This window comes from Micropterus salmoides, unplaced genomic scaffold (genome assembly GCF_014851395.1).
Source record: "Micropterus salmoides isolate LMB-PRFRI ecotype aquatic unplaced genomic scaffold, ASM1485139v1 Ms_hic_scaffold_1, whole genome shotgun sequence".
Taxonomy (NCBI): Eukaryota; Metazoa; Chordata; class Actinopteri; order Centrarchiformes; family Centrarchidae; genus Micropterus; species Micropterus salmoides.
In genome coordinates, this window is record NW_024040040.1 from 9766452 (window position 1) to 9780002 (window position 13551).

A 13551-nucleotide genomic window follows, 5' to 3' on the forward strand; every position below is an offset into this window, starting at 1 on the left:
GAGTGATGTTAAACTGCTTCCCGAGGTGCCCAAAGCCCATGATAATTCAGAGCCACATCGATGACCTCCAGCGACTGCATCTCGCCCCAACAAGCCCCAACGCGCCCCAACGCGCATCACGATGCGAGGGCCTGTCAAACGCTGCTTGCAGCCTTAATTTATATTAAGATTCCATCAAGAGCAATATCTTTTTTTTTTTGTCACACACCCTGTTCATTTGGCATAATGTTCTCAACAGAGGTTCAATGCAGATTTTTTTTCCCTTTAAACACAAAATTCTGTCCTTCTTAGAAAGTGCAACACAACAAATCACATGCTCAGACCCCAGAATCCAGCTACCTCAGCACATGTTTCAGTGTGTATTAGCCTACTAAGAATATAGGTTACTACTGCAATGCAGTAATGGAAGCAGCAGTGTAAGTCATGGTTGAATGTTAATTCTTGGCAGTACTGCAGCACTACTGTAGCATACTGTTAAGGGGAAAGTGATTGAAATAGTTTATAATTAATAATTCTTAAAGGCTTCTAAAATAAAAACAAACAGTGATGTTGCCACAGAACAATAAAAGGGATCTGATGCAATGAATCCAGTCAAATTACAATAATCATTTTGCCTTGTCTGAATGTAGGATTTATTAGTGTGGTGTACAGGCAACAGTTAAAGGTTTTACCATGCACAATGCTATGAAGAACACTATGAAGATTTACAGCCATGCTTGGTGCTCTGTGATGTCTGTTCTTAGCTAATGCTAACGTTACTGTGCTAGCATGCGTACAGTGACCATGCTAACATGTTTAGTTTAGCAAGTATAATGTTTATCGTTTAGTTTAGCATGTTAGCATACCAGTATTTGGCATTGTCACTAATCACTACAGCTACTTGGTGATGAAACAAAGTGTTGTGCAATTTTTGACATTGGGGCTAAAAGTTAAAGAATCACCAAAGTTATCTATGTTATAATACCATAGGACATGTACTATGTGGTAAATGTGTGGTAACCATATGTTATAGTACCACAGGTAATACATTACCACAGAATTTGCTTTACTTGTGGTACAGGAAGGTGGTACCACATGAAACACAAGTAACACCTTTTGTTAAACAGAATAACATGGGCAGTACCTGCATTTATGATCCTACAATGTGGACCTTTGCCCTTACTCAGTCTGGACTTGTTATTGATTGTTTTATGTTTTTGACTTAATGTACCTTATCTAATCTTCTCCCTTTTTTATTCTTGTTATAAAAAACATGTTCTCCTGAACAACATTACTCAGACAAGGGTTTGTCTGTACAGCAATGATTCCCCAGGTCTCATTAACTCAATGACACAATGGTTATAAATTAATCTTAAATATGATTTGCACTGCATCATTTCTTGGCCATGATCAGCATTGACATCACAGCAGTTCACTGCAAATAAGAGTCCTGTTGAATCTAAACCCGGGAGAAAAAAGTGAGCAGGAAGGGATGCAATGAAAAGTTAGTTGAGAAACACAAAATGTCGTACTGGAAAGGTAGATAACAGTCAAGAAAGAAACTTACTGAGAAATTTACTGTGCTTGAATGTGTTTCAAGTCAAACCATCTGACCCTTATTAAAAAAGAAACACATGACCTAGAGTATAGGCAAATATACACATATAAAAACGTGTCACAGACCATCTGAAAGATATAAAGTAATCAAGGCTCTCAGCTCAGATTAAACATTAACCTGCACAATGATAGTGTGTGGGGCTGCTAGCAGTCTGTGGTTGAGGCAAAGGTGTATGCTTATCTGATGGATGTCTTCTATAAAAGCTTCTACCATCCTGAAGTCAGTGTTCATTGCAAACAAGGAGTTGCCTTTCACAAAGTGACAATGCTTAACTCTGTGGGACTAAACCTTGTGGTGCTGCTTTCAGCGATGGGAGCAGCCACAGTAGAGAGGTGAGTTTTATTCATTAAATGACACACTGATGGCATGTGTCAGATACTATTTCTCAAAAGGCTAGGGTCATTACTGTGGAAGAAATCTGTTACCTTAGAATCCCAATCCCCACAGTAGTAGTAGTTCTCAGAGGTGGAAGGAGCATTCAGATACTTTACTGACTAAAATGTGAAAATACTCCCAAACAAAAGTACTCATAACGCAAAACATCTCATATCAGAGTGTTACATATTGTTGTTATTATCGATACATCCAATTTTTCCAATTAACAAAAATTTAAATAACAAGATATATTGTGTTAATAAGTGAGTCTTTTTAATTTAAACTTTTGGACAGAGCCACTCTAGCTGTTTCCCCCTGCTCCTAGTCAGGCTAAGATAAGCTAGCTATCTCCTAGTGCAGTTGAGCAAAGATGGGAAACAGGCTACTTTTTGTTTTGTTAATTTAATCAAAACCAGTAGGAATATTCCTTGTATAAAATAAGGCTATCTTTATTGCTTCAAAGGTAGGGAGTCACCACTTCTTTTTTGTCTCTCTTGTTTACCATGCTGGTAAATCTGAATGAATAATACTTTGGTTATTTTATTATTTGCTTATTGTTTCCGTAAAATGAACTGAACGGTTAAATTGTGGAGAATCTAACCAATCAAACGTACGATGTGTAGCATGTCAAGATATTTGTATGCATTATCTATGTAGCCTAGAACCACCTCAAGAAGGCAACCCAGTGGGCTTTAAGATGTTTTATCCATCCAAAGAATTTCTATAAAAACAGACCAGGCTTCTAACTGATACCTGCCTTAATTTATCAAATTGTGTAGCCACAGCAGGCCATTTAAAGAGACAGGTGTCTAACCGGTACTGCGCTTTTTAATTGTAGTGTTACCGCATACAGACATGTGAGTAGTATCAATGTCTTCCCCGTGATTTTAACAGTTCAGAGTTCAGTAGCAGAAATGGATTCTTTCAAGAGGGCAGATGATTAGCATTTTTATCTAAGTATGAGGAGACTAAAGCAGAACACAATATTACTGAGGTAGGACACAGTTCAGAAAACCACTGGTTCTCATGTGTCTCATGTATTTTGGTGTGTGCAACAGAGTGGAGTATGACTACTACAAATACCATCCAATGCCGGAGGTAAGAAGGCCCGATCACTGCTCTCGCACATGTTACTTTGACACACACACACACACACACACACACACACACACAGACACTGATGTGTGATGTTGCTCCACCCTACAGATCACCAACTGGATGAATCAGACTGCGAAGGATCACCCTGATCTTGTGACCATAGTGGACTATGGAAAGACCTATGAGAAGAGGACTATTAGCTTGCTCAAGGTAAAACAAATATCTAACTGTTGATTTCTGATCAGATACCAGAAGCATACTGGAGAATATTGTTTGTGTTTATATGATCCAGCAGCCAAATAAGAAGCTCTATGAATTTGTCTTCCAGATTGGCCTGAATACTGGAAAGAAAAAGAAAGCTATCTGGATGGACTGTGGGATCCACGCCAGGGAATGGATCGCCCCGGCCTTCTGTCAGTACTTTGTCAGACAGGTGAAAGACATCTGATCTATTAATTATTAGTTATTATTTTTCTGTGATGAGGGTTAAACTTCATATTTGAAGGGGACAATAAGTTCATGTCTTCCACAATATCTGTCTGACCCTGATTTTTTTGTTTCTCCCTCAACTTAGATCCTGCAAACATACAAAACAGACCCAAAAATGGAAGAGATGATGAAGAACATGGACTTCTACGTCACCCCTGTGCTCAACATGGACGGCTACATCTACACCTGGAAGGACAACACAGTCAGTACTTGTATTTGATGGATATTTACCAAAATTACTTCCTGAGTTGTGCATCAAGCTCTCAAACTACTGGGGAGCGGATATGAGAGAATAATGGTCCATTAAAGCGATGGCAGTGAAGTTTAAATGAGTCACAGTTCAATCAGCGAATCAATTGCTTTCTGATGATCAACATGGCCCAAGTACAAAATCATTTCATTTTCTAAATAAGATGAATGGAGAAATAACATCAAACAGCAATCCAAGGCAGCATTTAGTTATGTACAAAAACATTAAGTGCCTGTTTAATTCTCAAAACCAGCTGATTTCACTGACCGACCATTTTGGCCTGTTTAGACTCGACTGTGGAGGAAGAACAGGTCACCAGGACCTTCAGACTGTTACGGCACTGATCTCAACCGCAACTTTGACGCCAACTGGGGCAGTGAGTCTTGTTGTGCTTCTCCCTCTACATATTTATACAGCTTGTTGTGTTGTTTTTTACAGCACAATTTGTTTGTGACTTAAAGTTATCAAGCCAATGTTCTGGCTGTTAATTTATTGTAGTGTATAATTAGCCTATTGGTTTTGGCATTAAATAATATTCAGTTAAAGCTGCTATAATCAATTTTTATATCAATAAGGGATAGAACGACTACTTGTATGTGAAAGCAGTCTCTTACAGTGACGAACCCACAGAGAATTATCACCTGACAGTACAGTTCCCTTTAGCTTTACAGAGCATTTTAGTGTCTTTCAGCTCATTGTTTTGTTTTTATGGCCCAGAAGTGGTTATAGTTCACTCTCAAAGCGTTGTTTTCAGATGCAGCAGATGCCCCCAACAGCAGAAAAAGTTAGCGACTAGCTAGTGGAGCATTTAGCAGCTAAAGAGCAAGATATTTCCCTCAGAATGTGATACAGTAGAAACCAAAAACACAGCTATAAGAAAGTGAAAATTGGACTTAAACACACCAATTTCGCCAGAAATATGACTCCAAATGAATGATCTGCTACTTACCGAGGTCTAAAGTTGGCCATGTCACTTTAAGTGTCACTGTCAGCGTGTTTCTTTTGTCCTGAAGTGGCCAAAATCAGTTACATTTACTCATTTGGCTGACACTTGTATACAAAGCGACTTACATTTGAGGAACATCATAAAGTAAGAGAACTACAAGTGACAAAAGATACTTTTAAGAGCAGCAAATAATACTAGAAAGAAATCTTACCATGTATGGCATCAATGGGACAGTAAGGGGAAGAATTAAGAGTTAATGAATAGTGCAATCAATAGAAGAGAATTGCATGTTAGAGGTTAGGAGTTAATGCAGCTTTAAACATAAATGTTTTGTGTACATTTATATTGACGTTGGCAAATTGTGAAGCTGAGGCTATTACATGTGAAACGGTGAACTTGCTCAGCCTGTGTGATGGTAAGAAGGGTGTCACTACTACATTTTTAATTCACATTATTCCATTTCTTTGGCGACTTTCACAGCAATTGGGGTATCATCTAACTGCTCCTCAGACATCTACTGCGGGAGCCAACCTGTGTCTGAGCCCGAGGCCCAGGCCGTAACTTATTTTGTAGGAAGCCGGAAGGAGGACTTCTTGTGTTTCCTTACTATCCACTCCTACGGACAGCTGCTTCTGGTTCCATTTGGACATCCCAACTTCACCGCTGACAACTACGAAGAGCTGGTATTTACATCTACAAACACAGGGATGCATGTTTGACACATATCTGAGAATTAACATACACACACAATATTCTATGTAATATTGCATAACTCTTCAAATTGTCATAGAAACTGAGCTTATGCAGCCAAAGTAAATGAGACACTTCAGTACACGTGTTAACATTAATTTACTTTTGGCTTCAAGGCTTTGGATTTAATATTGTTTGTTGTTGTTGTTGGATGGGGCAAGGCAAAATGCATTCGGACTTCACACAGTGTATACAAACCACACACATGGCAGGATGACAGATGTCATTAACAAGCTTGGCATCCAAGAGCAGTCAGTCCTCATCTGCCAAGACAGCAGAACAGGAGGAAGCTGTGAAACACCGATAGTGGAAAACGAAGGAACTGTTGCTGTTAGGAGGGAGGCTGATGCAGGCAATAACCCACTGGAGCCACAATACATGGAGAATTGTCCAAAACAGTTTAATATCTATTCCTTTCTCCAGCTTTAGAATGACTTTAGCGTAGGGAAGCCGGCCTGCTCTCCAGACCCACTCAAACAACACCGTGTTTCTTTGGCTTGTCAGGATGCAGAGTCACATCAGACTTTCATGGATGACGTGATGAGGTTTTCAATTATGAATCTCAAGTGAATAATGCTGGAGAACTATAGGTTTATGAGCACTGAGACTCTTGAATTGATGCAACAACATCCTGCCAGGTCTTCTTGATTAGACAGTAACAGCTGACTAATACTGGATTTTTAAGGCAGAGACTGATAGATAGACTGGAGTTCTAAAACTACAATAAAAATATCGGCTGATAGTAATCTCTTTTAAATTTAGACACGTAATGTAAACAAACAATCTTGATAGGGATCCCTTACATTTGTTTTTTTTTTATTTGTGTCCAAGATACATACTGAGTAGGATATTTTATTGTGTAAAAACAGCTTGTCTAAATTATCTCACTCCTAGTTTGGCATTTCTGTACTGCAAATTTATTGTTACTATTGTACTGTATGTACTGGTGTTATGTTATGTTACTTATCGGCCAACATATACATTGATACAATATGTCTGAAATATACTAATATAGGCCAATATGCAGTATTGATGTGCCAGGAATTAAATAGTGAGTCTAAGCTGCGTGTGTGATTCTTTTTTACATACAGTACTGTGCATGTAGACTATGGTACAACAATTTTAGAAGAACAGGACGACTGCTATGGGGAAATTGGTAGAAAATCTGTTATGTCTGGATTAGAGCGAGACAGATAAATTATACTAATTTACTCAATTATTGCAGCTATATTAGTATCTGTTTAAATATCAGCCAATAAGTAACAAGAAATTATAGTGCAGAAATACCAAACTAGGTTTGAATTGAATTGTCATTTTAAAACCATAGCAGAGTTTGTCCACTAGAGTACTGAGTTTTAAACTGTAATTTGTTTTAAATCTAAGGGATCCTATCAAGATTGTTTGCCTATTTACTACAGCCCAATATGCTGTTAGCAGATTTTTTAAATATCTCAAATATCGATATTGGCTTCCGGTTCTAAATTCCAGCATTGGTCAGTATACACTCACTGGCCACTTTATTAGGTGCATGCATGCAGAATACCATCTCTGAACCCAATCACACCATAATGTAGATGGGCTGCTACAACAGCAGAAGACCACTCCTGTCAGCTGAGAACAGGAAACAGAGGCTACAATTCACATAGACTCACCAAAATTGGAAAATACAAGATTGGCAAAACGTTACCTGGTCTGATGAGTCTCAGTTTCAGCTGCGACACTGAGATGGTAGTGCCAGAATTTGGCGTAAACAACGTGAAAGCGTGCGTCCATCCTGCCTCGTATCAACAGTTCAGGCTGCTGCTGGTGGTGTAATGGTGTGGCACTTTGGGCCCCTTGGAACCAACTGAGCATCGTTTAAACGCGACAGCCTACCTGAGTATTGTTGCTTACCATGTCCATCACTTTATGACCACAGTGTACCCATATTTCCAGCATGACAATTTACCATGTTAAAAAGCTCAAATCATCTCAAAATGGTTTCTTGAACATGACCATCAGTTCACCGTACTCCAATGGCCTCCACAGTCACCAGATCAATACCACCAATAGAGCACCTTTGGGATATGTTGGAACGGGAGATTCTCATCATGGATGTGCAGCTGACAAATCTCAAATCTGCAGCAACTGCGTGATACTATCATCTCAATATAGACCAAAGTCTCTGAGGAATGTTTCCAACCCCGTGGTGAGAGTATGCCACCAAGAATTGAGGCAGTTCTGAAGGCAAAAAGGGGAGCCAACTCAGTACTACCAAGGTGTACGTAATAAAGTGGCCAGTGAGTCAATTCTGGTTCCCAAAAATATCTCATTATCGTGCACTTACAGATTAACCTGCAATGAAAAGGGCAATTGGCAATAGGTAATATCTTGATCCACTGCTAAACATTTACAGAAATGTTCAAGGAAATTATGCAAATTGTAGTAATTTAGCAAATCTAAATGCAAACTTCTGACTGATACAGACTGAAGACAAAAAAACATATTAAACATTTCAATCCTCATGTTGGTATTTCTGGAAACAAACTGCAAATAACACTGGGCTGCAGCACTTGTTCACTGATCTCCATCAGACATGTTCTGGTTGCAAAAGCCTTTCACATTCCCATTTTAATATATGACAGATAGCGTCTCAAGCATGCACTCACATTCTCCCGTCTCTGTCACAGGGAAAGAGCATCAAGATCTAGAATGCTTAAATCTGCTTCCTGATGTCTCATAGTTACCTGAGCGTGTTTTCTGACTGGATACGGTCACTAGTGAAAACCTACATCATATAGGCACACAGAACTGGTGAAAGCTACATTTGCTTTTGTAAACTGTGATGTTCTGTTGTCAAAACTGTAATTTGCTGAACACAATATTGCTTTCATTCACGTGTGTTTTATCCCCATTAGGCTTTACTCAATAGATAAAATAAGGTTTTGTGCACTCTGGATTTCTGCTCATTTCAGTGATTGTATGACAAATGCTAATGTCTGGATCCTCAGATGGAGGTGGGTTTGGCTGCAGCAGATGCCATTAGGGGGATCCATGGGAAGAATTACACTGTAGGAAGCTCACCGAACGTATTGTGTAAGTCCACACATCACTGCTTCTCACAGATTCATTATTTTCAGCACTGCTGGCATCGTAGCTCTAGGGATGGCAATAAAGGTCTGTCGGTCCACCACTTTGGCCCAGACTGAACTGATCTCAACATCTACACAATGGATTGGCACAAAGTTTGGTACAGACATTCATAGTCTCAAGTTCAGGCTAGAGGGTTTTTCGTCTAGCCACTATGAACAACTACGATGGGTTGCAATGAAATTTGGTACACACATTTGTGCCACCCTCAGTAAGACTTTGGTAATCCCTTGACTTTTAATCTAGTGCCACTTTGATATTCGGGCATATTTTGGTTTATGACCAAATACCAAAACAAATCACATTCCCATTAGCCTAAGCTGTACTTTGTGTTTAGTTCTAATCAGTAAATGTTAACATATTAGCATGCTAAACTAATGTGGTAAATATGGTAAACATTATACCTGCTGTTTGTGTGTTAGCATTGTGGCTGTAAGTATTTAGGTTAAAACTGTCGATTCTAGGACCACGTTCAGGCGGACTTTAGCCGAGGCAGAGGTCTCCGCCATGAAACTGAAACCTCCTGAAATTTTCTGGATTGTGTTTCATGTCTCGTTAGTACCTGAAGCAACACGCTCCCACCAACATCAGTCCTGTGTGTTGTTTTAAAGGAGGGCTGTTTTCCAACTGAACTCCTACTTGGTTTAGTTTATTTTTGCTCTACTCACACTCATCATCTTTTTACTGGTTTTTAGTTTAGCTAACAATACACTGGTTGTGTGAGTGTAACTATAAATATTAGGTTTGAAGGAATCATCCATAAATGTAAAATAAAGTGGCTACTAAAGCTCATTGAGAAGGTTACATGACGGCCAGTTAAATGTGTACCCTCTTTCTACAGACCCCAACTCTGGTTCATCCAGAGACTGGGCTCGGTTGCAGGGGATCCCCTACACTTACACCTTTGAGCTGAGAGACAATGGGACATTTGGCTTCCAGCTTCCCGAGGATCAGATCCAGCCGACCTGTGAGGAGGCCTACAGCGGAGCCCTGCACATCATCACCTACGCCCACGACAAGACCTTTAATGGTGCTGTGGCACCCACTGCTGCAGCCCTGTGGACCATGCTGTTAGGAGTGGGTGTCGCCGGCACCACTCTGATGTGAGGTAGAAAAAATGAGGGAAACTGACTAAAGCTGTACTTCTTTTAGTTTCAGTCATCCTGCAGAATCTGTTTGATTCTCATTTGAGGCAGAATTGTTGTTGTTGAAAAATAATAGTGCATATTTGGTTCATACTACTATAAAACTGTTGTCTTTTATTAAGTGTCTTTTAATAATCTGAAATATTTATCTCCGTATAACTGTTTGAGTCATTTTGCTGCCAATAGCTGAGGCATTAGAATATATGATTATTTATTTATTTAACATTGAATATATATAATATAACTGACATGATCTGGTGCCAAAGAGCAATTACCAAAAAGAATAAAATCTTTAAATATGTTCAATGTTTGTTGTTTTAATGTGTGTGTTTTAAAACACTTGTGAAGCCCATTAATTGAACACAGCTAATGCATTCTTTGCTTTAAATCTAAATGAATGTACAGCTGACAATCTGTATGTCATGAATTCCTTAAATAGAAAACACATAAATCTTCTACTACATTTGTAACAAAAGTTCATGATACTGGCAGAAATTACAGTATGTACCGTAACAGAAAACATAAAGAGGTAAGTGTGTTTTATCTTTTGATGTAGGTTAAAAGTTTCCCAGTGTTAACAGCAGTTTCATGGCTCAGTGTTTGTTACTGTGGTCCTGAATGGGTGAAAGCCCTGTTGTCTCAGACCGGCTAGCGGCAAGAAGAGCTGATCCTCTGGAGGAAACTGGTCCCACTGTGTCCATGTCCAACCTGAGAGGGAGAGAAGCACACAGTCTCTATAATGAACTGCTCAGTCAGGTGGGAATCATGTTTTTCAATTTAAGAAAAACTGTAGTTTAACTTTACTCACCCTCGTTCTTCTCCGGCTCCATGTTCTCTGGCTCTCCTGACTTCTTCCTGTCCAGTACTCCTTGCATGATTATAGTGACGTAGTGGTACTGATCCTCCAGGCGGATGGAGTTCACCACTGATGCAAAGCGGATGTTCACCAAATGCACCCCTGCTTCCTCTAACACCTCTCTGTGAGCGCACTCCTCCCACGTCTCTCTTTCAGGGACATAGAAATAAATGTCACATCCACTGGAAGTCAGTCAGCACATTCAGAACATGTCTTAATATTTGCTGAACATTTCACCTTTATGGTAACATGGCAGAAAACGTCACAATAGTCAAAGGTGTCTTCTCTGGAATAATCTAGTCTAGATTTGACAGCTCTAGGTATGGTGTTTATTGATGTGGACCTAATTAAATGTGTCCTATATGCAAAAAAAAAAAAAAATAGGATAAAAGTTTCATGAATCTGAAACAATGCTTTAAAGAAACTGTAGCTTCTCTGGCATGATCTAGTCCAGATTTGACAGCTCTAGGCGTAGTGGTTTTTGATCTGGACCTGTGTTTAACTGCCTAATCTGAAGCTGCGGGAAAAGATGTTTGCTGAATCATATGAATGAAGGACAGTGTCAAACATTCATAAACAGCCTTGCATCACATAAATATGCTGCTAAGAAGTGTCAGATTTGTGAATGGAGTATGCTAACCAGCTGAATTAAAAGCTAACGTTACCTACCTACCCAAACTCCAAGTGGCCTCCGGGGAGCTGGTATGTTCCTTTGCCCATTACGCCTTTCCGTTTCCCCAGGAGCACACAGCCTGGGTGGGCTGAATCTGTCACAAGCACCCCGACACCAACTCCTGGGCGTTTCACGGTTTTATCTGACATCTGGGCAAACCTAAAAGAGACCCATAAATGAAGTTAGCTAAACAGACCTAACTCGGCAGGGCTGCTGTGGAGTAGCTGTCTGAGGTGCAAGAGGATTCCCGTCTGTGTACTTCCGTCTTCGCTTAAACAAATCGTTTGGGAAATGAGTCCACTCTTGCTGTCTGAGTTACGGTACATTAGCTTCTTGTTTGGTTCTGTGAAATAGGGTTGCAAGTATATTACGGTAAGTAAGTAATACGTAGCTGATGTAATACATTAATTAATAATATATTTATTTATAAGCGCCTTTCTAACCACCCAAGGACACTTTTCAAATCCAGGTAAGACAGTCAATACATAATAAAAGATAACAATAGACGAGTGATAATAACAAATAACAACAACAACAACAGCAATGACAATATTGACAATAGTTATGCTAACAAGCGCCAGAAGAAGCTAGTAAAAGAACAGAGGTGCAACACTGCTCCCTAGTGACAAGTTGTGCTCACTGTATATTGTAGTTGTAGACCTAGAGGGAATATTGTGACGTGAACTGAAAAAGGTCAGTTGTAAATGATCATAGCACTTAGCTTATATGTGGTAGGCCAGGGGTTTTCAAAGTCTGAAACTGTGGGTCTCAGCCCCCCTTAGTTTACTTGCTTAGTTTTGCTCAATTCTTGTATGCCTACGAGATCATGATTATGTTATTTGATCCCAAAGACACGCACCAATTGAGCCAAGATAGCCTAATATTGCTGTTTGGCATCTAATACATTTATTCTGACTCTGGGAAAGTGTACTAAATGAAACGTTTTTTCACTTCCATTCACTGAGCCTTCCCTTTAACAGTTTGGATCCCCCCTGGGGAGGCCCGCCTCACACTTTAAAAACCTCTGTGTTAGAAATCATAGGATATATAAGTATGAACATGCACAAAACATTTCATAGTAAGATGCATGTGAAACCTGGGAAAGTGCCTGAATGAGGATTTCTGATCAGAATCAGGGGGGTTGAAAGGTCCTGTGTGATGAGGGTTGACCAGCTTCATTTTAGCCAAAGTAAGAACAGGGTTTTTTAAATCGACTTTAAAGCCATCTTCCCTTTTTTTTTTTTTCACAAAGTGAAACAGTTACAACTAAACAAAACTTCACTGACTGGAACACAAGTTTAATTAAACACATTTTAAATGACTATCGATTCATTCATTTAATTTAAAACAAGAATGCCATCGAGTGTAGGACAGAGAGATAATGACTTGATGTGTAAGAGATAATGAGATTCTTCTTCCTGTGGAAAGAGAAATAAAGATTTGTAATTTTTTTGTAAAACAAAATGTTGTGTGTAGACAGTGTTCACAATGTCTCCATGTAGTAGTACAGTGGTTATCCTGGTATCGCTGGTAAGTTTTCAGTATTCATTTACTTGCATTTCTTTAAAATGAAAAGATCAATAATGCTGCAAAAAAAGCCAAGTAAACTGAACTCTGTAAATTATTAACATAGCTATCTGAAAAATCATTCCTCATAGTGACTGATTATGTGTGTCAAGTTCTACCAGTCCATAACACTAACTGAGAAACACATCATTTCTGCTCTCTTTTCCCTTTTCTCTGTTCCTTCATCCCTGACGTAAAGATACAAATGACTTTTTGTTGAACAGCATCCTTTTCCAGCATCCTCAGCACTGTTCGATCGGTAGGGAGTCCATCAGTATCCTCCAAAATGCTGATCAGAAACCACACACTTCAATGATTCAGTAGGTCAACAAAGTTCATTTTCACTCAATGAAGACCTGAGCCCAAATAAACAGCATGTTACAAAGCAAGTGATGGGAGGAAAACGTTAGACACTGATGCATTTCTAACCCTAAACCCTAGGATCCATACTGGGGACTAAATGTCACAATATCTCAAGCTCAGTGCTGCATTGATTGACTCTGTCACGGCTCCACCAAAGAGACATTTCCTCACTGAACTTCTCACATGGTTTCATTTAAATAACTGTTCAAGGCCCAAACAGATGATGAGACAATGCCAGTATTTCAAACACAAAACAAAGATTTAGTAAAAAAAATAAATAATAAGATTTGTAATTTGTGTTGCACAGCTGTGTT

General features: G+C 39.3%; 2 protein-coding genes across 2 annotated transcripts; one reads left to right on the forward strand and one right to left on the reverse strand.

Annotated features, from left to right (window-relative positions):
• The first annotated feature begins 1846 nt into the window (after positions 1-1846).
• On the forward strand, positions 1847-9832 carry LOC119901795 (carboxypeptidase O-like). Its single transcript, XM_038717482.1, has 9 exons — positions 1847-1929; positions 3031-3070; positions 3179-3280; positions 3399-3503; positions 3645-3761; positions 4098-4185; positions 5236-5438; positions 8496-8580; positions 9476-9832. The coding sequence occupies exons 1-9, from the start codon at positions 1862-1864 to the stop codon at positions 9739-9741; spliced, it is 1074 nt and encodes a 357-aa protein (XP_038573410.1). The 5' UTR covers positions 1847-1861; the 3' UTR covers positions 9742-9832.
• A 55-nt stretch (positions 9833-9887) lies between these two features.
• On the reverse strand, positions 9888-11575 carry nudt15 (nudix (nucleoside diphosphate linked moiety X)-type motif 15). Its single transcript, XM_038717494.1, has 3 exons — positions 11309-11575; positions 10588-10784; positions 9888-10487 (listed from the first exon to the last, which is right to left on the reverse strand). The coding sequence occupies exons 1-3, from the start codon at positions 11455-11457 to the stop codon at positions 10366-10368; spliced, it is 468 nt and encodes a 155-aa protein (XP_038573422.1). The 5' UTR covers positions 11458-11575; the 3' UTR covers positions 9888-10365.
• Between the last annotated feature and the right edge of the window lie 1976 nt (positions 11576-13551).

Bases quoted from the DNA above. Each gene is read 5' to 3' on its own strand.
- LOC119901795 (XM_038717482.1), top strand. From the start codon at position 1,862: ATGCTTAACTCTGTGGGACTAAACCTTGTGGTGCTGCTTTCAGCGATG. The intron at 3,071-3,178 runs GTAAGAAGGCCC...TCCACCCTACAG, and splicing joins AATACCATCCAATGCCGGAG to ATCACCAACTGGATGAATCA. The intron at 3,504-3,644 runs GTGAAAGACATC...CCCTCAACTTAG, and splicing joins GTCAGTACTTTGTCAGACAG to ATCCTGCAAACATACAAAAC.
- nudt15 (XM_038717494.1), bottom strand. From the start codon at position 11,457: ATGTCAGATAAAACCGTGAAACGCCCAGGAGTTGGTGTCGGGGTGCTT. The intron at 10,785-11,308 runs GTAGGTAGGTAA...TGTCCCTGAAAG, and splicing joins GGAGGCCACTTGGAGTTTGG to AGAGACGTGGGAGGAGTGCG. The intron at 10,488-10,587 runs GTGAGTAAAGTT...TCTCCCTCTCAG, and splicing joins GGAGCCGGAGAAGAACGAGG to GTTGGACATGGACACAGTGG.